The 22,258-nt window shown below is 45.1% G+C and overlaps 1 protein-coding gene across 11 annotated transcripts in view; it reads left to right on the top strand.

The window, feature by feature from the left end:
• SRGAP3 (SLIT-ROBO Rho GTPase activating protein 3) overlaps positions 1–22,258 on the top strand; it is a 368,175-nt gene that overhangs the window by 92,508 nt on the left and 253,409 nt on the right. For 5 of the 11 annotated variants that reach the window (XM_067755320.1, XM_067755319.1, XM_067755317.1 and 2 more), the window contains exon 1: positions 19,766–20,579. The exons of 3 other annotated variants lie outside the window; for them this stretch is intronic. In XM_067755320.1, the coding sequence (XP_067611421.1) occupies positions 20,513–20,579 (67 nt within the window). In that variant the 5' untranslated portion in view covers positions 19,766–20,512. Of the gene's footprint in view, positions 1–19,764; positions 20,580–22,258 lie in introns of those variants that run through there. 3 more of the 11 variants (XR_010947158.1, XM_067755315.1, XM_067755324.1) reach the window with 2 other exon arrangements.

The following is a 22,258-nucleotide window of genomic DNA, read 5'->3' as shown; positions in this document are numbered from 1 at the left end:
CTCCTAGGAGCCCAAAGCTATGCCACATGGCTGGAAGCTGTGTTTACAAGCTTTTCATCTGCCTTCCTTAACTTGTGGTTGCTATGGTTTCCTTCGCCTGCTGGGCCTGGCCTTTTTAGGGGGACAGGCTGTCCACTCAACTGAAAGCCAGGGGCACAGCTCTGCCAGCATTGGCCTTTTGGCCACAATCCCAACCACATCTCATCACCTGCCCATTCTGAGCCCTAAACCTCACCCCTGGTGGGGCTGACCTTGACTTTTGCCCCAGCACCAGTCCAGTGTGGGTTCCACCACCTTACTGCCTATCCTGGGACTTTCCATTGGCCTCATCAGGGCACTGATTTTGTTCTCATCAGACTGATTTCTCAGTAGCTTGGATGTTACTTCGTAGAGCCCTGTCTTCCTCTACAATCATCGCAATCTCCTACTTATATGCACGGCTCATTTAAACCTCATGACAGCTCCATGAGGTGGCCGTTGCATCCCCTGTAACAGACATCTGTTGCTGCTGGCCCAGCATCCATTCCCCCCTTTCCAGGCAATAGCATTTTGTCTTTTGGGGAACCGCTCCCTTTTCCCCATTCTCAACTCTAGTGGGGCTCATCCCACCACTCTTATTCCAGGGCCTGGCCAATCAGAATATTCTTATCTCCTAGCTTCAATGGTTGGTCCAGGGATTCATCACGTGATCCAAGCCAGGTCAGTGAGAATTAATTACAGAACTTGCACAAGAAAGAAGTTTTTTTGCTCTTGTTTAGGGTGTTAGATGTAATCTTGATGTGCTGGTATGGGGGGCCTACAACTTAGGAAGAATGAAACAATGCAGAGAATAGAATTAAGAGGTTAAGAGAGAACCTGTGACTTGGTGACATTGTGTGCCTCAGCTGTAAACCAAATACTTGAGTCAGAAAAAACTCCCTTTTTATGCAAATGCCTGTTTGAGTTGGGTTTTCTGTCACTTCCAAGTGACAGAGTCTGATATATCCCTATTCAAGAGGACATCGAGGCTCAGAGAAGTGAAATAACCTGTCCAGGATACCCAGCTACTGCAGTGTGACCCCATTTCTCTTGACTCCAAACACTGTCTCTTCCACTATCCCATACTGACTTTGAATAGTAGTCTTACATTTGTGATACATTTCACAACATGCAGAGTACTTTCACATGACTTATACCACACACCAATTTACTGCTCCCAGCACAGGGCTAATTATTTTTATTGTTATAAACACAGTACTATCATCCCCATTTTCTAGATGAGGGTATTGAAGACTGGTTGCGTGTGCACTTAGTGAGTGACTAAGTGGGGCTGCTTACTTTAACTCTGGTTTAATATTCATTCCACCTGTCTCCATCACTCCCTGAATTGCCCCAGCTGCTGGCCTCTTGTCTCCTTTTCCCCAAGGAGCCTTGACCACTCTTTGGAGGTAGTTGCCTTTGGAGGAGGTCTGACACGATGGCAGGGGCATGGGGTCTGGGAGTCAAACAGATCCACGTTTAGATCTTGCTTCTACCACTTACTGACTCTGTAACCATGGGCAAGTTACTCACTTTATTCTGAACTCTAGTTTCCTCTTTTGTAAAACCTATGAGTCAGGGAGAATACTACTTACTTTACAAGATTTTTGTGAGGATTAAATGAAACCAATGCATGTGAGCAGTAATAATAATAATATCAACAATGAACGTGAATTGAGCATTTACTATATTATTTAATATTATTATCTCTATATTCCAAATGAGAAAACCGAGGTACAGAAAGGTCAAGTGACTTGCCCAAGGTCACATATCTTATGAGTGGCAGAGCAGCATTCAACCCAAACATGCTGGTTAAGAACTCTTAATCACAGCACTCAGCAGAGTAAGTGTTTAAATAACAGAATTACTCTGTATCCTACTCCTATTTCTCTGAAAAGTTCAGTATCCGGTTTCAGGAAAGAACCGAAGCAGTGGATCTAGGGTGGAAGAGGGCCATGTCTGGTAGACAGATCAGAGTAGGCTGGAGGCTATACCAGGGAGGTAATAATGGTCAGAGCACCTACAGGGATCAGAGATGAGGAAGACAGGTGGGGCCTGGATGCCAATAAAGGAGGGCCCAGCAAGACACGTGGGCTTAGGAACTAGAGACCCACAGAGCCAGAGAAAGCACACTAGGAGACACCGTAGTGACCCAGAAGGCTCTTTATTTCAGGCTGAGAGCTTTGCTGTGGTTTCTGTTAAGCCAGGAACCCACTGAAGAGTAGTTGACCGGGGCCCTGCAGGAGAAGGGGTTAGGATTAGGTGGAACTGCAGCTTCTGGCAGGCATCTCTATCTTGACATTGACTGAGGCTTGATAGTGATAATCTCAACTCATTCACTCAATATATCTTTGTAACCCAATGGAAAAAAGTCTTATTTTCCTAGCAGTAGATTCTTTCCTCGCTTAGGACTGCCCGTCCTTCCTCATTTCAGGAAACGTATGTAGGTGGGTGAACACTTTGATCAGCTGCTTGGGGTGGGGGTGAAGATGAGTTCCTAAGCATTAAGCTTGAAGAACAATATGTAGATGGTTCTGCTCCATTAACTAACCACCAGGCTCATATTTGGTTGAGTGGGTTGGTACTCTAAGGCTGAGAACCGAATAGATTTGGGACAATAGAGCATAGTTTTTAGAGGCTGAGAAAAAGGAAGAGGAAGAGAAGGAGCAAAAATGAACTAACTGCAGGGGAGAAGACTTTGAGGGAAAAGAAGAAAAATATTTAAAGGAACTTTTATGAAATCTCGTCACACTATGTGCAGTGTAAACTTTCCTTTCTGTCTCCCCAACAATTCTTTGGTAATATAGACATTGCTTATTAATGTGTTGCGGAGTTTAATTTCTTTTGAGAATACATTGAAATGCTGAGTCCCCATTCAAGGTGGGCATATGATGAACAAAACTTGCCCACTGGGATCTTGCCACATCTGGGACACATATTTTTGGAGCACCTACTATGTGCCAGGTATAGTGCCAGGCACTGAGGTTAAAAAAACTAGACATGGTCTTGGCTCCTAAGAAGTGTACAGTCTTTCGGAAGAGCATGTATGGAAACAGATTCAGTGGAAGACTTTAATCTGGGAGGCTGAACATCAGAGTTGTTCTAAAAGGATATTGAATGTGGTCTTTCACTTACAGACAGACATATGGACCAATGGAATAAAGAGCCCAGAGACAAACCCTCATATATATGGTCAAATGATTTTCAGCTAGGGTTTGAATACCATTCAATGGGGAAAGGACAGTCTTTTCAACAAAGAGTTTTGGGAAAACTGGATATTGACTTGCAAATGAATGAAATTGGACCCTTATTTTATACCATATGAAAAAAAAACACCTCAAAATGGATTCGAGACCTAAATATAAGAGCTAAAACTATAAAACTCTTAGAAGAAAACATAGGGGAAAAGTTTCATGACATTGAATTTGGCAGTGATTTCTTGGATATGACATCAAAAGCATAGGCAACAACAGAAAAATAGATAAATTGGACTACATCAAAATTTAAAACTTATGTGCAACAAAGGCCACAGAGTGCAAAGGCAATGAACAGAATGGGAAAAAATATTTGCAAATCATCTATCTGATAAAGGGTTAATATCCAGAATACATAAAGAACTTCTACAACTCAACAACAGCATTAAAAACAACCTCATTAAAAAATTGACATAGCCTAGGGATAAGACAGGAATAAAGACGCAGACGTAGAGAAAGGACTTGAGGATACGGGGAGGCGGAAGGGTAAGCTGGGATGAAGTGAGAGAGTGACATGGACATGCATACACTACCAAATGTAAAATAGATAGCTAGTGGGAAGCAGCCACATAGCACAGGGAGATCAGCTCAGTGCTTTGTGGCCACCTAGAGGGGTGGGATAGGGAGGGTGGGAGGGAGACGCAAGAGGGAGGGGATATGGGGATATGTATACATACAGCTGATTCACTTTGTTATACAGGAGAAACTAACACACCATTGTAAAGCAATTATACTCCAATAAAGATATTAAAAAAAAATGGACATAGGACATTTCTCCAAAGAAGAAAAATAAATGGCCAGTAAGCTCATGAACAGATGCTGAACATCACAAATCACTAGAGAAATGCAAATTAAAACCATGATAAGGTATCTCTTCATACCCATTAAGACGGCTACTATCAAAACAGAAAATAACAAGTGTTAGTGGGAATGGGGAGAAATTGGAACCCTTGTACACTGTTAATGGAAATGTAGAATGGTACAGCCACTGTGGAAAACAGTATGGCAGTTCCTTAAAAGAGTAAAGATAGAATTACCATATGATCCAGCAATTTTACTTCTGGATATATACACACAAGAACTGAAAGCAGGGATTTGAACAAATATTTATACAACAATGTTCATAGCAGCATTAATCACAATAGCCAAAATGTGGAAACAACTCAAATGTCCATCAATGGATGAATGAATAAACAAAATGTGGTCTATACAAACAATGAAATATTATTTAGGCTTAAAAAAGGAATGAAATTCTGACACATGCTACTACATGGATGAACCTTGAGGACATTATGCTAAGTGAAACCTTCTAGTCACAAAAGGGCAAATACTGTATGATTCCACTTATATGAGAGACCTAGAACAGTCAAAATCAGAGGCAGAAAGTAGAATGAAGGTTTCCAGGAGCTGGGCAGTGGGTACAGGATTTCAGTTTGGGGTGATGAAAATGTTCCTGAGATAGATGGTGGTGGTAGCACAGCAATGTGAATATACTTAATGTCACTGAACTGTACACTTAAAAATGGTTAAGGTGATAAACCTTATGTGTATTTTACTGCAGTCAAAAAAGTTTTCTTAAGTAAAAAAAAAAAAGTTATCACTCACTCAAAAATCACACCACTGTAAAGACTGACAACATTTTGTACTGTGAAGAGATGATGTGATTTGGTGGACTGTGAATGACTGGTGATGGCTGCCCAGAGGTAGATTGTCATAGACAATGGCCATGGCATTGCAATGGACTTGTGGCTACAGAAATTGTGACTGTTTTTGAACATTCATCTGCTGTGGCAGGTAAAAATGACTTTAGTTTGATCATTGTCAAGCTAAACAAATTTTGGCATTAAGTTATCGAAACTCCAGAACTACTGTAATGTCAGAATGGAGCAGGTCTAAGACCTTCCATGCAAATGATCTTCTGCTGTGATTGCAATATGAGAAGCACCATGAAAGAGATAGGTGTATAGTACCTATTTGTTCACGCAGTCTTTTTTTTTTTTTAAGATTTATTTATTATTTATTTATTTAATTTAGTTTTGGCTGTGTCGGGTCTTAGTTGCGGCACGTGGGATCTTTGTTGAGGCATGCGGGATCTTTCGTTGTGGTGCTCAGGCTCTTTGTTGCGGTGCACAAGCGTCTCTCTAGTTGTGGTGCGCCGGCTCCAGGGCTCGTGGGCTCTGTAGTTTGCAGCACGCAGGCTCTCTAGTTGAGGCATGCAAGCTCAGTAGTTGTGGCATGTGGGCTTAGTTTCCCATGGCATGTGGGATCTTTAATCCCCTGACCAGAGATCGAACCCGAGTCCCCTGCATTGTAAGGCGGATTCTTTACCACTGGACCACCAGGGAAGTCCCTGTTCACTCAGCCTTGAGATATTTCCTGTGGACTTCATATGTTCCAGGAGACAGGACAGAGGTGTACATTCCTAATTTTTCTCTCCCTCCTCTGCCATTCTGTGCTTTCTTCTTTTGGCATCGTGCTTTGGCTGTAGGGTTCATTTTGCCTTGTTAGCCAGGCTGATGTGATGGAAATTCAGCCTACAAAATGGTACCTTTTGTTCAATGGGGAAAGCAATTGTCCCAAGCTTTCGGAAGTTTATGTGTAGGTTTACGGAGCTGCTCTCAGCAACAACACCTCTGAGGGAGTGAGGGCAGCAGAATCAATCCCTGGGAATCTCTGAAGCTGGAATGATCCTTCAGAGTTGTCCAAAGTGTGGCGGGACCACCTATGCCACAGTCATTGATGCAAGTGTCTGAGGAGGGGGCATAATGTGGAGTGAGTGGTGTCCTTGGCTGAGGTCGAGGCCTGAGGGGAGTTGTAACTGGGAGCCCTCAACAGCCAGCACTCCTGGGCACTTGGGGAGTGAGTGCCTCGGTCCTGATGGGGATCTGGTGGCACAGCAGACTCACAGGCACTGTATGGATACTCTGCTTTGGTCCTCAGGAATTCCTGGTGGAAGATTTAGGCCATTTCCTGGAAAGGTAGCACACAGTACCAGCAGCATGAACAAAACAAGAGTTGAGTTCTTGTTAACTTTTTAAAAATCTCTTGCTCAAACAATATTAAAAAAGCAAACATAGAAATAAAATTTTAAACCCCTGCCTTCCTTCTGAATTACTTGTTTTCACTTGCTGTGCTATTATCTGGTCAGATTAGCCTTATGCACATACCAGTTTTATATAGTTAAGATTATAGGTATTATGTATATGTGTATATATGATGTATTATATGTGTATAAACAACACTATATTTTCCTTACTATAGTTTTTTTTTTAGTGTTTTTTAAATGAGTTAAATTTCATACAGAGAAATGTACAGATCTTATTATACAATTAGACTAGTTTTGATAAATGTATACACCTGAGTAACTACCACCCCAGTCAAGGAAACATTTCCATCACTCTGAAAAGTTCCTGGTGACCTCACCTGGTCAGTTTCCACCCCCATAGGCAACTCCTGTTCTGATTTATTAAAAAAAATTTTTTTCCAGTTCTATTGAGATATAATTGACATATAGCACTGTATAACTTTAAGGTATATAGCATAGTGACTTGACTTACATATGTTGTGAAATGATTGCTGCAAGTTTAGTTATCCATCATCTCATACAGATACAAAAAAAAGAAAAAAAAATTTTCCCTTGTGATGAGAACTCTTAGGATTTACTCTCTTAACTTTCAGATATACTCTGCAGCCGCGTTAACTATAGTCATCAATGTTGTACCTTACATCCCCAGTACTTATTTATCTTATAAGTGGAAGTTTGTACCTTTTGACCACCTTCCTCCAATCCCCCCATCTCACCCCCTGTATCTCTGGTAACCACAAATCTGATCTCTTTTTCCTGAGTTTGGTTTTGTTATTGTTGTTTTTAGATTCCACAAGATTTCTTTCTTTTTTATGGTCTATTAATATTTCAGTTTATGTAAATACCACAACTTCTTTATCCATTCTTTTTTGTTTTTTAATTTGTTTTTGGCTGTTGAGTCTTTGCTGCTGCATGCAGGCTTTCTGTAGTTGTGGCGAGTGGGGGCTACTTTTTGTTGTTGCGGTGTGTGGGCTTCTCATTGCGATGGCTTTTCTTGTTGCGGAGCATGTGTTCTAGGGGCACAGGCTTCAGTAGTTGCAGCATGTAGGCTCAGTAGTCGTGGTGTGCGGGCTCTAGGGCACAGGCTCAGTAGTCGTGGCTCACGGCCTTAGTTGCTCTGAGGCATGTGGGATCTTCCCAGACCAGGGTTGGAACCTGTGTCCCCTGCATTGGCAGGCGGATTCTTAACCACTGTGCCACCAGGGAAGTCCCTTATCCATTCTTTATCTATTCAGCACTCAGGTTGTTTCCAGATCTTGGCTACTGTAAATAATGCTGCTAGGAAAAGTGGGGGCATGGGAGCAGATATCTTTTTGACATAGTGTTTTTGTTTCCATCAGATACATTCCTAGAAGTGGAATTACTGTATCATATGCTAGTTCTATTTTTAATTTTTTTAAAATTTAGTTTATTTATCTTTGGCTGCGCTGGGTCTTCGTTGTTGCATGTGGGCTTTCTCAAGTTGCTACGAGCAGGGGCTACTCTTCATTGTGGTGTGCGGGCTTCTCGTTGCGGAAGCTTCTCTTGTTGCGGAGCACGGGCTCTAGGCATGCGGGCTTCATTAGTTGTGGCACATGGGCTCAGTAGTTGTGGCACATGGGCTCTAGAGCGCAGGCTCAGTAGTTGTGGCACACGGACTTAGTTGCTCCGCGGCATGTGGAATCTTCTCAGACCAGGGCTCAAACCTGTGTCCCCTGGATTGGCAGGCGGATTCTTAACCACTGCACCACCAGGGAAGCCCTGCCTTTTCATTTTGTTGATGGTTTCCTTTGTTGTGCAGAAGCATTTTTTAGTCCTCTTATTTATTTTTTACTTTGTTGATTGTGCTTTAGGTGTCATAGCCTGAAAATCATTGCCAAGACTCTGATTTTTATCATCATGGGTTAGTTTTGTCTGCTTTCGAATTTTACATAAAAGGAAGCCTAGAGGATTGACTCTTTTGATACAAACATATTTTAAAAATCGACTTTTCCCTGTTCTTTATACTAATGTATTTTTCTGGATGTGAAAAGTATATCTTTTTATTATCAACATTTGAAAATATAGAATAATATTATGCAGCATTAAAAATTATTGTCCTTAGATCCACTCTCCATAGGTAACCGCTGAATCTTGGCATATTTCCTTACAGCAGTGGTTTTCAAAGTCTAGTCTCCAGGCTAACAACATCAGAGAACTTGTTAGAAATGCAAAATTTCTAGCCTCATCCCAGGCCTTCTGAGTCAGAAACTTTGCAGGTAGCGCCCAGCAGTGTGTTTAAGGAAGTCCTCCAGGTGTCTCTGATACATGAGTATTTGAGAACCATTTCCTTATAATGTTTTTCTCTTTCTTTCCTTTCTTTCTTAGATGAGATCATGCTGTGCTAACATTTTTACGTTCTACCTTTTCATGTAACAATTTATCGGAAACATTACTATGTCATGACAGTTAATGAGTTAACTTATCCAGACTAAGAAAAATTTGTATGGTATGTAAGTATAGTAATGAAGCTAAATGTGGCCTGTTTTGGCTTTTGCCTTCTCTTGGGATATCTACTTCCCAACTCGACCGCATTTGTGGACAGCTTCCTTTACTGGCTCTCATCACCATTTAGCATGATGGTGCTGGAAATGTGTTTGGGTGGAATGATTCCAGTTGAACTTGGGAAGATTTACAGACAGACCTCGTCTGGTGTAGGTCTGGTGAGTAACAATTTCATCCAGGCAAATGATGCAGAGGACTGACACTTGTCGTTCCCAAATAAGAGTTGGTCTTCTGAAGTCTAGGTGGGCAGACACAGACATGCCAATGACAGAGGACACATCTTGAAGGAAAGGTAGCTATGTGGCTCTGTTGGGGACACTGTCTGGGTCCTTGGTTATAGTTGAACAATAACCCTCCCTCTTGCCTCATGAGCCAGCCCTACTAAGGAGCACTATGTCCAGTGGGAGACTCCAGACTGGCAGGCCTTATCCTCAGTTGTCCTGAGTATATCCCTCCATATAAAGGCTTTATAGTCATCTTACAAGAAATTATCTTTAAAGAAATGGCCTTGAGGACTCAGATTGGGAAAGTAACTTACCCAAGGTCACATAGTTGGGATGTGTTGGCAATGCTGTGATTCCCATGTAAATCACCTAACTCCAGATTCTGCCTGCTTTCCGTTCTTGGTGCTGCCTTCTAGAGAGTATATGGTCCTTTTCCTATGCCTGGTGGACAGGGCATCAGGAAAGGGGGCAGTGTCAGACTGTTTCAGGGCATTAGGTACCTATATTGACACTTCTGGGGAAAGTGATAGAAGAAAACATGAAAGGCAAAGTGAGTGGGTTTTGGAACTATGTTGATTTGATTTAGAGTCAGAGATAAGGCACTTATGGGTTGTGTGACTGTATCAGTTATCTGTAGCTGAGTAACAAATTATCCCCCAAAATGTGGCATAAAACACACACATTGGGCTTCCCTGGTGGCGCAGTGGTTGAGAGTCCGCCTGCCGATGCAGGGGACACGGGTTCTTGCCCCGGTCTGGGAAGATCCCATATGCCACGGAGCAGCTGGGCCCGTGAGCCATGGCTGCTGAGCCTGCGCGTCCGGAGCCTGTGCTCCGCAACGGGAGAGGCCACAACAGTGAGAGGCCCGCACACCACAAAAAAAACAAAAAACAAAAAACACACACATTTATTATCTCACAGTTTCTGTGGATCAACAATCCAGGTTTGGTTTCCCTGGGTCCTCTGCTTCAGGAGCTCTCATGAGGCTGCAGTTGAGGTGTCAGTTGGTGCTGAGGTCTCATATGAAGACTCAACTGGGGAAGGGTCTTATATTAATGAACTCGGGCTGCCATAACAAAGTACCACAAACTGGGTTGCTTAAGCAGCAGACATTCACAGTTCCAGAGCCTGGAAGTCTGAGGTCAGGGGGCCAGGTGGGCTCTGGTGAGAGCTCTGTTCCTGGCTTGCAGACAGCCACCTTCTTGCTGTGTCCTCACATGGTGGAGGGAGAGAGAGCAAGATCTCTGGTCTCTTATAAGGATACTAGTCCCTTCATGAGGGCCCTACACTCACGAGCTCATCTAAATCTAATTTACCTTCCAAAGGTCCCATCTCCAGACACTAGCACTTTGGGGGTTAGGGCCTCAGCGTATGGATTTTGGGGGAACACAGTTGAGTCCATAGCAGATCCACTCCTAAGCTTGTGTGGTTGTTGGTAGGACTCAGTTCCTTATGGGTTGCTGGACTAAGGGCCTCAGTTCCTTGTTGCCTGTCAGTTAGAGGTCACCCTCTGTTACTTCCACATGGGCCTCTCCAACAAGGCAGATGATTTAACTTCTCTGAATCATCCCCCTTTTTACCCTATGAAATGGGGACGGTTATAGCTCTTCGAGAGTTGCTGTGATAATTCATTGACATAATGTAGAAAATAGCTTTGCACAGAGGCTGGCATCTTGTTGGGGCTTCCTAAATGGTAACTGTTATTACTGTTATTATAATTTTTTGAGCATCTGATACTCTAGAGCCTGGCCATTGTCCAGATTGCATATGAGGATATGTCCCCTGTCTCCTGCTATAACAGAGTCTTCCCCAGGTTAAGGACAGTTTCTAAACCACAGAGAAAATGCAGTTTATTTCCTGAAGCATCTCAGACCACTGGACTGGCAGTTCTCAGAGATGTGCCATGAAGTATACAGTAGTCATACCTTTTTTTGTCCCTCCATGTCAGCCTCTTAGAGCAGGCCCAAGAGTTTCCTTTCACACCCCTAGAGAAACCAGACCCCTTACAGCATCCACTGCCCGTGAATGACATGGATTCTCCAGGAAGTTCAACTTGAGCCACCTTCACGTAGTCCACCTCAGTTTATCCTGTCTTTTAAACCATTGTCTGTTCTCGGTCTCATATTTGGTACTGTCTCAAAGCATAGTGTCTGCTCCTTTCCCATCCAGTCCTGGCACAGTTAACAAGGTGAAGCAGTGCTTTCCAGAGGCCTTGGAAGCCATATCTTTCTCAATCATCATTTGGGGCTATTACAGGGGGAAGTATGACTTTGTCTTATTGCCACGGGATCATGTAGATGTCCTAATCCTCACTCTGCAGAAATAAGACCAGACTGAATGTCTGTTCTGAATTATCTTTCTGCCTAAATGGAGCCCAGGAGGGACCCTAACTTGCAAAAAATATATTATTCAGCTGAATGCTGATTTCATTTCCTAAAAGAGATTGGGTCCAAATAAGACTTTAATTGAATTCAGCCTCTTGACCTGACACTGACTTGGTTCTCCCTCCCAGTGCCTTCCAACATTAGACAAGGGAGGAGGAGGAAAAATAGACAAATAAAGAGATTCACATGGATTTATAGGCCGAACCACTTCCACATTCCTTAAAGCCGGAATGGCTGTATAAGAAACAGCTGCAGTATTTACTGGGGCCTCATGAGGCCTCATTACCATCCCACCTCCTCACAGCGGGTGTTCAGCTCCAAATGGAGTGCAGTGGAGGGAGTAATTGACTCTGCTGCTCTGGCACCTGGTGTTTCTGCCAAATGCCTGAGGTCCCTGCAGCAAAGAAACCGCCTGTCCTGAGCTGGGTGGAGGGAAGCCTCAGGGCCTCTAGAGAGAGGTGGAGAGCAGAGCCAAGAGGAGGTCAGAAGGGATTTCATTGTTCACTTGTTCATATCTTTGTCCATTCACTCAAGAATTTTTTATTGAGCACCTACTAAATGTCGGGTACTGTTTAGGCACAGGAGACATAGTGAGACATGGTCCCTGCCTTCTGAGAGCTTATACTCTAGAGCCGCTCTGTCCAATACAGTAACCATGAAATTTAAATATAAACTCATTAAAACAAAATCAAATTGAAAATTCAGTTATTCAGGCACATGTGCACATTTCAAGTGCTCATAGGCTAATGGTCACTGTATCGATCAGTACAGGTAAAGAACATTTCTGCCACTGCAGAAAGGTCCATCAGACCCACTGGAATAGAGTGGGTGGGGTGCAGAGGGTCATTAAGTGAACAATCATATAGGTAAATAAGGTAACGTCAGATGTAGTGACACTATGAAGAAAACAAAATGGGAATGGGCTAGAGTTGCCTTTTGAGTAGGGTGGTTTGGGTGGGCTTCTCTGAGAATTATTGAAGTGTCCACTGAGCCCCTGTATGCCTTGACACACGGGCCAAGGTCCTGGAGGGAGCTGGGTGACCCTGGAGGGAGCTGGGTGAACAGCAAGTCCTTGGAGCATTCCAGAAGTGTAAGAAAGCTGCTGTGGCTTGGAGTAGGGAGCCAGAGGGGGAGCAGTATGGGGTCAGGGGCAAGGCAGAGGCCCAGTTGCATGGGTCATGGGGAAGAGTGTGATGGGAGGCTATTGCAGGGTATTTAGAGGGACGCATCAGGATCTGATTTATATGTTACAAGCTCACTCTGGCTTCTGGGTTGATCATGGATTGTAAGGAGGCTAGACTGGAGGCAGAGGGACCAGGAAGGAGGCTATTAAGGTAGCTAACCCCAGAAGGGTAGCTCTGTAGGAGATAATTCCTCATCTGAAAATATGGATACAATAATAGTACCCAGTGTACAGTGAAGCAACATTTGTGAAGGACCCAGTCTTCAGAGCACCACAGTACGTGGCATTATCTTGTCTAACTCCCTTTATAGCTCGCCTAGATGATGCTAACAGCCTCTCCTCTGCTTTCTAGTTCCTTGTCTTGCCTATTCTAGCCCAGTTTCCTCATTGTCAGTGGAGTCACCTTTTCGGAAAGGCCAATCTGTTGAGGTCAGTTCCCTTCAGAGGCTCCCGACTGAACCTCAGCTAAACTTGAAACTTGTTAACATGGCTTAGGAGGCTCTTCACACTGTGGCCCACGTTCCTCTCCGGGATCATATCCTTCAGGCTCCACCTTGAGCTCAGACTCCACCTACACTGATCATCACCTTTTAGCTCATGCCACTCCACATGCCCAAAACACTTTCCCTCTCTGTCTTGGACTTGCTGTCTTCAGCTCTCTCTCTTTCTAGGCTCAGCTTAGAAATTTCCACCTCTGAGAAGTCATCTCTGGCTCTTCAAGTGTAGGTCAGGTGCATTTACCATGAGAGCCCATGGAACCCTGTATTTTTTCCTCATGTTTAGCTATAATTGCTTGTTTACCTGTCTCCTCAATTAAACTAAGATCCCCATGTCAGTTGGGACTATGTCCATCTGGTCTGTGATTGTGTCTAGCTCTTTGTATGCTTAGCTCATATGAAATGTTTAAGATATATTTGATGAATGAGTAAGTGTATGAGTTAATAAAAATTTTCAATTCATATCCCTTAGTGTAGCTGCTTTCATTCTCTTTATCCTTCTTTTTCCCATTATTATCATTATTTTGAATCAGCCATTCTTTAGGCTTCCTAACCTGAGTGTCTTAGCTCAGGCTACCATAACAAAATACCATACTGAGTGGCTTAAACAATAGATATTTATGTTCTCCTAGTTCTGGAGGCTGGAGGGCCAAGGTTAGGTGTGAGCATGGGCTGGTTTCCATTAGGACCTTCTCCTGGCTTGCAGACAGCTACCTTCTTGCTGTGTTTTCACACACAGGAGGGGTTTGGGGGAAGAGAGAGTGAGAGAGACTGAGAGAGAGAGAGTGTTGCCGAGAGAGCTCTCTGGTGTCTCTTCTTGTAAGGCACTAATCCCATCATGAGGCCCCACCCTGATGACCTCATCTAACCTTAAGTATCTCCCAAAGGCCCCACTTTCAAATACCATCACAGTGGGGGTTAGGGCTTCAACATATGAATTTGGAGGATGTTACAAACATTCAGTTTATAACTCTAAGACGAGGTGAGGATTTGACACGGGTTCCCTACTTCCTACCCTGGAATCCACTGACAGCTGATGGCCTGCATGATGTATTCAATAGTAGTTAGATGACCTAGGTTTAGAGCCCAGCTCCAGCATTTATGAATTGTAACACCCTGATCAAGTCACATCATCTCTTTCTTCTCCCAGTACTCAATAGAGGGTATTTAAGATGGTCAGGACACACTTGTTAACCACATATACAGGCTCAGTGGGTACTTCAATAATTCCTCACATCAACAGCATAAGACCTCTCATTCATTATCTCATTTAATCCTCTCAAGAACTCTAAGAATTCATATCGTTTTCCCATTGCAGAGATGAGAAGACTGAGTCTCTGGGAGTCCCCAGTAGTCCCTTTGTCCTGATCCTGGAATATTGTCCTTCTGCTTTTGTTTCATGGCCTCCTGTTTCACTCCTCACGCCCTGTCCGATCTTGAGGACTTGTGACCTGGGCAGGCATCTGTTGGTCTGCAGTCTCTGGCCTGAGTCCTTGTAGGTTGGTGCTGTGGTCTGAATGTTTGTGTCTCCCCCAAATTCACATGTTGGAATCCTAACACCAAATGTGATGGCATTAGGAGGTGGGGTTTTTGGGAGGTGATTAGGTCATGAGAGTGGAGCCCTAAGAAATGGGATTAGTGCCCTTATATTAGAGACCTGAGAGAGCTCCCTAGTTCCTTCTGCCTACTGAGGATACATGAGAAGTCTGACTTGGAAGAGGGCCCTCAGGCAACCATGCTGGCACCCTCATCTCAAACTTCCAGTCTCCAGAACTGTGAGAAATAAATGTTTGTTGTTTATCAGCCACTCAGTCTGTGGTGTTTTGTTATAGTGCCTGAACAGACTAAGACTTTGGGCTACCTGACCAAGCACCTGTGACTATGCATTGCTGTGATTTTCCCCATAACTTAGAATTAAAAAACTTTAAAAGGTATAAGTTCTCTAGTGTGGACTTTCATAGGGTCAGTATATCAAACCCAATTCTTCCCCTTTCAAGTTTTGAACCAACTGAGAAGTAGATAAAGGAGAAAGGCAGAGGGTTATCTTGTTATTTATGTAACAAGCACATATATGACTTACTAGGTGCCAGCCAGCAACTTGCCCATGGTCACACAGCTAGTAGGTGGTAGAACCAGGCTTCCAACCCAGCTCCAGAAACTTGTTATTCTACTTCTTAAATCGTAAACTTTGTTCATGATAAAGCTACAGTGGAGGACAGGGATTAGGTGCATGTCCAAAATGGCGAATTAACTCTCTATTCCTGAATTAGACTCTCCCAGCTGGTTGTGGCCCCCATAGGTGTCTCCACTATGGAGGAGCTAGCCCTGCTTCTCCTACTGCAAGTTTGGTACTTCCTATAAGCATGCAGACCTGAAAAGAGAAGATTAAGGGGGTGAGTTCAGTCTCTCCTTCCAAATTTACCAATCTGCTAAGTCACTTTTCCTCCTCTAGGGAGGAGTAAGTGAGAGATGGGGAGAATGGCCAAATTGTTCACTGAACTAAGGTCTCTTCAGGTGGAATAAATGTTCCCCCGAACCCCATGGAGGCTGTGGACCAAATGCCTCATCATCCTTGGAAGTGAGCAAACTCTGCTGGCAATGAGTCAAGGGCTCAAGTGTTTTCAAGTCCTTCTTTCTGTTCTTCCAGAATTAGGATTCTGAGGCCTAGCTGTGAATCACTGTTCCTGTGACTGCCTAGCCTTTGGATGGACAAGAGGACAGCTGGGCTGCATATCAGGAACTGCTCTTCTTAAAAAGCCAGAGGACTTCTGTAGCATCACCTAGCAGCCCTCCTCAGGCTTAGTGACAGGTCCTGATTGCTAAGAGACTGATTAAGTCTCCCCTTTTCTTTTTTCTTTTTTTTTTTTTTTGTGGTATGCAGGCCTCTCACTGTTGTGGCCCCTCCCGTCGCAGAGCACAGGCTCCGGACGTGCAGGCTCTGCAGCCATGGCTCACGGGCCCAGCCGCTCCGCGGCATGCGGGATCTTCCTGGACCGGGACACGAACCCCGGTTCGGTTGGGAGTGTTTCATATTTGATCAGAAAAATAAAATTGCCTTAAACTAAAAACTATTCTGGTCATTCTTCCTCCAAGTAGAGTCTTTTTTTTTTTTTTTTTTTCTACCAGGAAAAGAAACCAGTTCAGTGGGTTTTGTGTTATTCAGCTGTAATTGTGATTTAAGCTTCATCAATGGCTGTTTGTGACATGTTTTCCTTATATTTTAAACTCTAAATTCTTTCTTTAATGGCAGACTTCAGGTTGAACACTATATTGATTGAAGAAAAATGTTACTACTTGACAGCAATTATTCCTACGCTGATTGCTCTGGGATAGAATTGGGTACTGGTTGAGTCCTTGGGCTCTGATATGGCCGGATGTGGGCTTGCATGCAATTCAGTTGTGTGATCCTGGGCAAATTGCTTCACTGCTCTGTCCCCCTGTTTCCCCATCTGTAAAACAAGGATGATTACAGCACCTGACCCAGTGATAAGATCTATGTCAGTGATAAAACCTATATAGTATACTTGGCCCAGTGCCTGTATGGAGTGAGGGCTTGATAAATATTAGCTATTAGTATAATTCAGGAATATCTAAAAGAATCCAGGAAATGAGCCTGAGGGAAGTGAAATATACCCTCCAGGGGCTATTCCCATCCTTGGGGGGTGGGGCTGGCACAGATCAAATCACGTGGCAGAGCCCCTGGCCCTGCCGCCTACCACATTTATTTTTGGAGCAATCTGGTTTCTGTTTCTTCCATGTGAAGGGTAATTATCAGGTATGGCAGTTGGTTCTCATATAGCGAGGAAGAAGTGGCCACATGGAAGAGAATGTCACAGAGGGCAGCTGGGAGATTGGGGTGAACTGTGGGGAGGAGTGGAAGGAAAAGAGCAGGTCATACCACCTCTTCTTGGGGAAGGAAGATTCTGGATGCTGTGGGTTCACGGTGTGTTATGATGTATTCACAGGGGGCACAACGCTTTTTTTCTTCTTCCCTTTTTCTTTTTCCTCCCTTCCTGCTTCCAACCCAGGCATGTGTGGAGCCCCATCTCTGGTCCTAGACCCAGCATGGTTGAACCCTAAAAAGAAATACTGCATGGGACCTCTGCTATGTGCCAGGCACTTTAAACCCATGATCACACTGGATCCTGTGCAAAGAGTGAGATTCCCACCATTTTACGGACGAGGAAACTGAGACTCAGTGAAGGCACAGAAGCTACCTAAGACCCCCCAACACGCTGGAATGGCAGAGCCAGAATTTAAACCACCACCTGTCTTTTTTTTTTTTTTTTTTTTGCGGTACGCGGGCCTCTCACTGTTGTGGCCTCTCCCGTTGCGGAGCACAGGCTCCAGACGCGCAGGCCCAGTGGCCATGGCTCACGGGCCCAGCCGCTCCGCGGCATGTGGGATCTTCCCAGACCGGGGCAGGAACCCGTGTTCCCTGCATCGGCAGGCAGACTCTCAACCACTGCACCACCAGGGAAGCCCCACCACCTGTCTTATGCCGCAGCCCAGCTGCTTCTGTTGTTCAGCACCTAGCTCTATACCATACTTCATTTCAGTTTTATATGGCTTTTTGCGACATTTCTCTGGCTCAGGTCCTTACACATGGGTCTCCCAGAAATCTTTGTGGATTTTAAATTTTAGTAATGAAGAGAATAGCTGACATTTGCTAGTTCCTGCCTCAAATAGGCAACAAGCAGTTTAAGTCACTTGCTCTAGTGTTCAGAGCTGGTCAGTGGCAGAGCCAGGCAGGGAATCCAGTTTGTCACATCCCCAAATGCATGATACTAGCTCCCATTTTCCTTTGAGAGTCTAGGCTTGAGGCAGGGATGCTAATCTCTGAGCACATCTTTCTCAGGTGACATGTGGCTTTCACTGTTTTAAAATGGTCCAAAGGGTGACTGCAGAGGGCCTGAGTGTGTCTATGGGAAGGGAGAGGCGGGGGGTAATGGTGATGGCTGTGGGCCAGTGGCATCTACCTGTGAACTCTGTGACCTCCTGTCTCTGGGCACAAAGCTATAATAAGCCCTGTGGACTTCTCGCTTGCTTTTTCCAAGCAGATCTCATGCATTCCCAACTGTGGCTTGTACTGTTTGCTCCAGCTCGTACTGAGTGCCCCTCACCTCCCCATGCCGACCTGGGGAGAATGGCTGCAGCTGTCACTTTCTCTAGGAAGCCTCAATGGACTGGCATGGATAACCTATTTCCTTCTGAACCCAAATCAAGTCATTCATTATGCACTCAGAAAAAGGCAAATGGAAGATTATTTTGAGAAATTTGTGAAAATACGACATTCGGGGGACAATACATGTTAAGGACCATCTTAATATGTGAAATTCCAGTGGCAGCAACCCTGTAGTGCTTGATTTCATTTTTACAGAACAGATCTTATTCTGCCTTAACTGCATGTGAAATGGGTTTAATCTCCAGTAGAATGCAGCAGGAGACTTTGCACATCTGCACGGGCAGAATCTGGGGTCAGACAGCCTAGGTTTGAATGCTGGTGACTTTGGGTAAGTCACCTCCCATACCTGTGCCTCTGTTCCTTCACATATACTATGCTGTGAGGTTGTTGAGGGATATCATGGTTAATAAGAATTGCTCTCACTTACTTATTACCAGGCTCTGCACTAAGCTCAGCCTCACATTCTTACTTGAGCCTCCAAGAGCTCCCTCATTCCGGAAGGCCCTTACCCTGCAATATTTTTTCCTCACAGCACTTATCATCTTCTACCATATTATATAACTTTCTCATCTTGTTTATCTTTCATCTTCCCCTCCCAGGGCCTCTCGCCTTGCACAACTCCAGGAGGCACCATTCACAATGCATTCTGGTTCTGCTCGGGGCTGCTTTTACTGAGAATATTACCATGACTGGTGCTGACTTCCCAGAGTTGGGTGATGTGGACACCCTGGAGCTCCAGGAGGGTGGGGATTTTTTTTCTTTTTTTTTGGCGGGGGCTAGTTTGATCATTGCTGTGTTCCCATACCCAGAACGGTGCCTGACCTGTATTAAGCGTAAAGTAAATATTTGTTGAAAGAAAGAATGAAAAAGCCCCCAAAGAGAACCCATTTTACTGGTGAGGAAACTGAGGCTCAATGAGTTATTGATTTGCCCAAAGCCCCACGAGACCCTGAGGTGGCTGGGTTTCCAGCAAGCCTGCTCCCAACAGCTGTGCAAAGCTGTGTGTCTGAGACGCCTGGCATTGTCCCTGCCACCCCATAATGCTCAACAAATATTAATGAGGTTGCCTACATGGGTCAGCCCCTCTCCTCTGCTAGACGATCCGGCAGAGTGACAAACTGTCACATAGCCATTGCTTTGAGAAATTGAATTATTGCATGTTGCAAAGAAAAGGTGGACCTTTTGGAGTTTTTGGAGGAAAAATCCCTAACCCAACTGCTAATGGTAGGAGTTTGCAGGGGCCTCTCAGGCCTCCCCAGCCCAGTTCTTTTTCCTGCCTCCTTCCCTTTTGTGAATGTTTCTTCCCCTTTTTGCTTGCAGTGAGTTCTGCTCTCCTGTAGGCTACAATGTGTCAGTTGTTATAAAATCCGGGAGGTGGAGCTTGGTGACGAGAGCGGTGGGGGGAGCGCTTGGCCAGCCCCGCAGGGCGAGCAGTCCGGCCCCCTGTTCACCCCGAGCTTAAGCCTTGCAGCAGGAGAACTTCCACCTCGCTCTCCTGGCTTTGAGCCTCACTGTACATCGGACCAAAGGCGCAGAAGGGAGGGAGGATGCGAGATGACCGGCTCTTTGGCAACCTGACCATCTCCTTAGCAGAGAGCCTTCGAAAGCCAGCCGGAGGCTGACTGCAGGACCAAGGAGGTGCCGCGCCTCTCGTGGATGTGTGTGTGTGTGTGTGTGTGTGTGTGTGTGTGAGAGCGGGTAAGCGGGTAAGCGGGTGTGAGGGTGTGTGTGTGCTTCACAACTGTGTGTGTGCATGTCCGGATGAGTGTGTGAGTACACCCATAAGTGTGTGTGTGTGTGTGTGTGTGTGTGTGTGTGTGTGTGTGTGGTGAGTGAGCGCTCTCGGTTATATTATTGTTTTGGAAGAAAAATCTTGAAAATATCAGGCAGGTTACCGTGCTCCTAGGGTGGTGGTTCTTCTGGTCAAGAGGACTTGGCCAGACCAAGCTACTACAGACATTTTTCAGCGAGTAAAGAGAATTTTCCTCTGAGAACAAGAGGGATTTTTTTCCCCTGGCTCTGCAGCCAGTGAAAGAGATTTGTCCCTACACCTGTGAAATCGACCAGAGCCGTGTGATTACCAGGGCTGGAGCGAGGACTCGGGAAGAAAAGGAGCAATAAATCCAACAGCCTGTCAGTGCCTTTGGCCACATTGGAAGATGTCATCTCAAACTAAGTTCAAGAAAGACAAAGAGATCATTGCCGAATATGAAGCCCAAATAAAAGGTGAGATTTGGGCTGGGGAGTCATGCCTCCCCTCCCCTTTCCTTCTTCTCTTGCTTTGGCTTTTTTCCCTTTTCCTCCCTGCCATCATGAAATGCTGTTATGCATCAATAATCTTATTGTGAGGAGGAACAGTGGCAGCCGCACAAGTCCGGACTGGTTTCAACTGCAGAGAGCGCTGGCGCTGGGAGTATGGATTGTAGAACGGGCGGCGATCACTGCATTGCAGGTGTGTGAGGAGGATCCTACGCCCTGCTTTAGGAGTGTCGCGGATACTCCATCATCTTGGCCATGACATGTCACTCTAAGGCCATTTTGACAGTCACTGCCTCCTCCCCCCGCCATGCAAAAAACCCCTTAATTTGATTTTTTTTTTTAATGATCTGGGTTTTTTTCTCTCTCCTTTCTGGTTTTTGTCATTGCTTTGCCTCTGTCCCTTTCTCTGGGCTGGAACTCACATGCATGTGCTCAGGGAAGCAGCATCCCTGGGCTGCACTTCTTTGTCGGTGACTCTCAGCTGGACTGGGTTGCCATGGATTAACTGTTATGGAGCATATTGATCCAAACTAATGCAGGCATTTAGGCATAAAGAGCGAGCTCAGTGCAGAAAATGTATTGTCTCGCAGTGTGCAGCCCCGATCACCGTCTGTGCACTAGCGTTTAGGGTCATCAGCCTTCACTGAAAGCCAACAGCTCAGTGTGCTGGCTGGTAGGTGCTGCCTGGCTTCCGTAGTGTCAGGGAAAGCTTGCCAGGAGGATGAGGTGACCTCTGACTGCTTGTTCCAGCTTTAGTGCTACTCACTGGGTACACACTCCTCTAAATCCACACTAGCAAGGGGAGAGAGGAAACCGGACACAATCGTATAGACAGATTCAGGCAGAATCCTTATTTAGGCCAGACTGGAGCTTCTCCCACCCTCATGAGTTCTAGGCTCAGCCTTGGCAAGGAAAACCTGAAAGCACCATCCACCATGCTCACCCTTTCTCTTGGGATGTACTCTAAGAGAAGCCTGGGCCTGGCCTCTTGGCATATGTTTTCTTTCTGGTCACAGTTCTCCTTGCTGCAACACAGGGTGTGTTGTGGTCTCCTGAAGAAAGAGTAAAGACAAAATACATCTTCGGGGCTGTTGATGCCTGCCCCTGAGTTTATAGGTGGACTGTTGAGCAAGTTGGTTATTTGGGGCTCCGGCAACCTGATGTTCCACACCTGCTTCTAGGTGCTGCTGCAGCTCAAGGCTCAGTGACCCAGGAAGTGGGGTGGCCTCCACAGGAGCGGTGGGAGGCTGCGCATCACAGCTGCTGTACACGCTTCAGATGCTTGGGAAACTTTGGGAGGGGAGCAGCCGTCAGGGGAGAGCTTTGTTTTTTTCCAGTCTCGCCAACCGTCTTGTGCCTTTCAGTTCTGCTCAAACCTGGCGTGCTGATCACCTCTCAGTAGACCCCAGGAAGAAATGAGCAGAAAACCCTGCTCTTCCCTGGGCTCCTCCTCTTTAGTTTTCAGTTCAGTGTAGAAGACAGTGATTTACAATGTTTCAGCGTTCCTGAAAATTTAGATACCTGCCCTTTATTGGTCAGAGATCTGAATTCTCTCGAGTATTCAATACAAAGCCTGGTTTCAGCCTTTGCCTGCACACTTTTTAGGAAGTTTATGTTTTGTAAGACTGGCTGATTATTACTGTTTT

Source organism: Pseudorca crassidens, chromosome 10 (genome assembly GCF_039906515.1).
Source record: "Pseudorca crassidens isolate mPseCra1 chromosome 10, mPseCra1.hap1, whole genome shotgun sequence".
Lineage (NCBI taxonomy): Eukaryota > Metazoa > Chordata > Mammalia > Artiodactyla > Delphinidae > Pseudorca > Pseudorca crassidens.
Note: the sequence above shows the minus strand (reverse complement) of the source record. Positions and strands in the feature narration are given on the sequence as shown.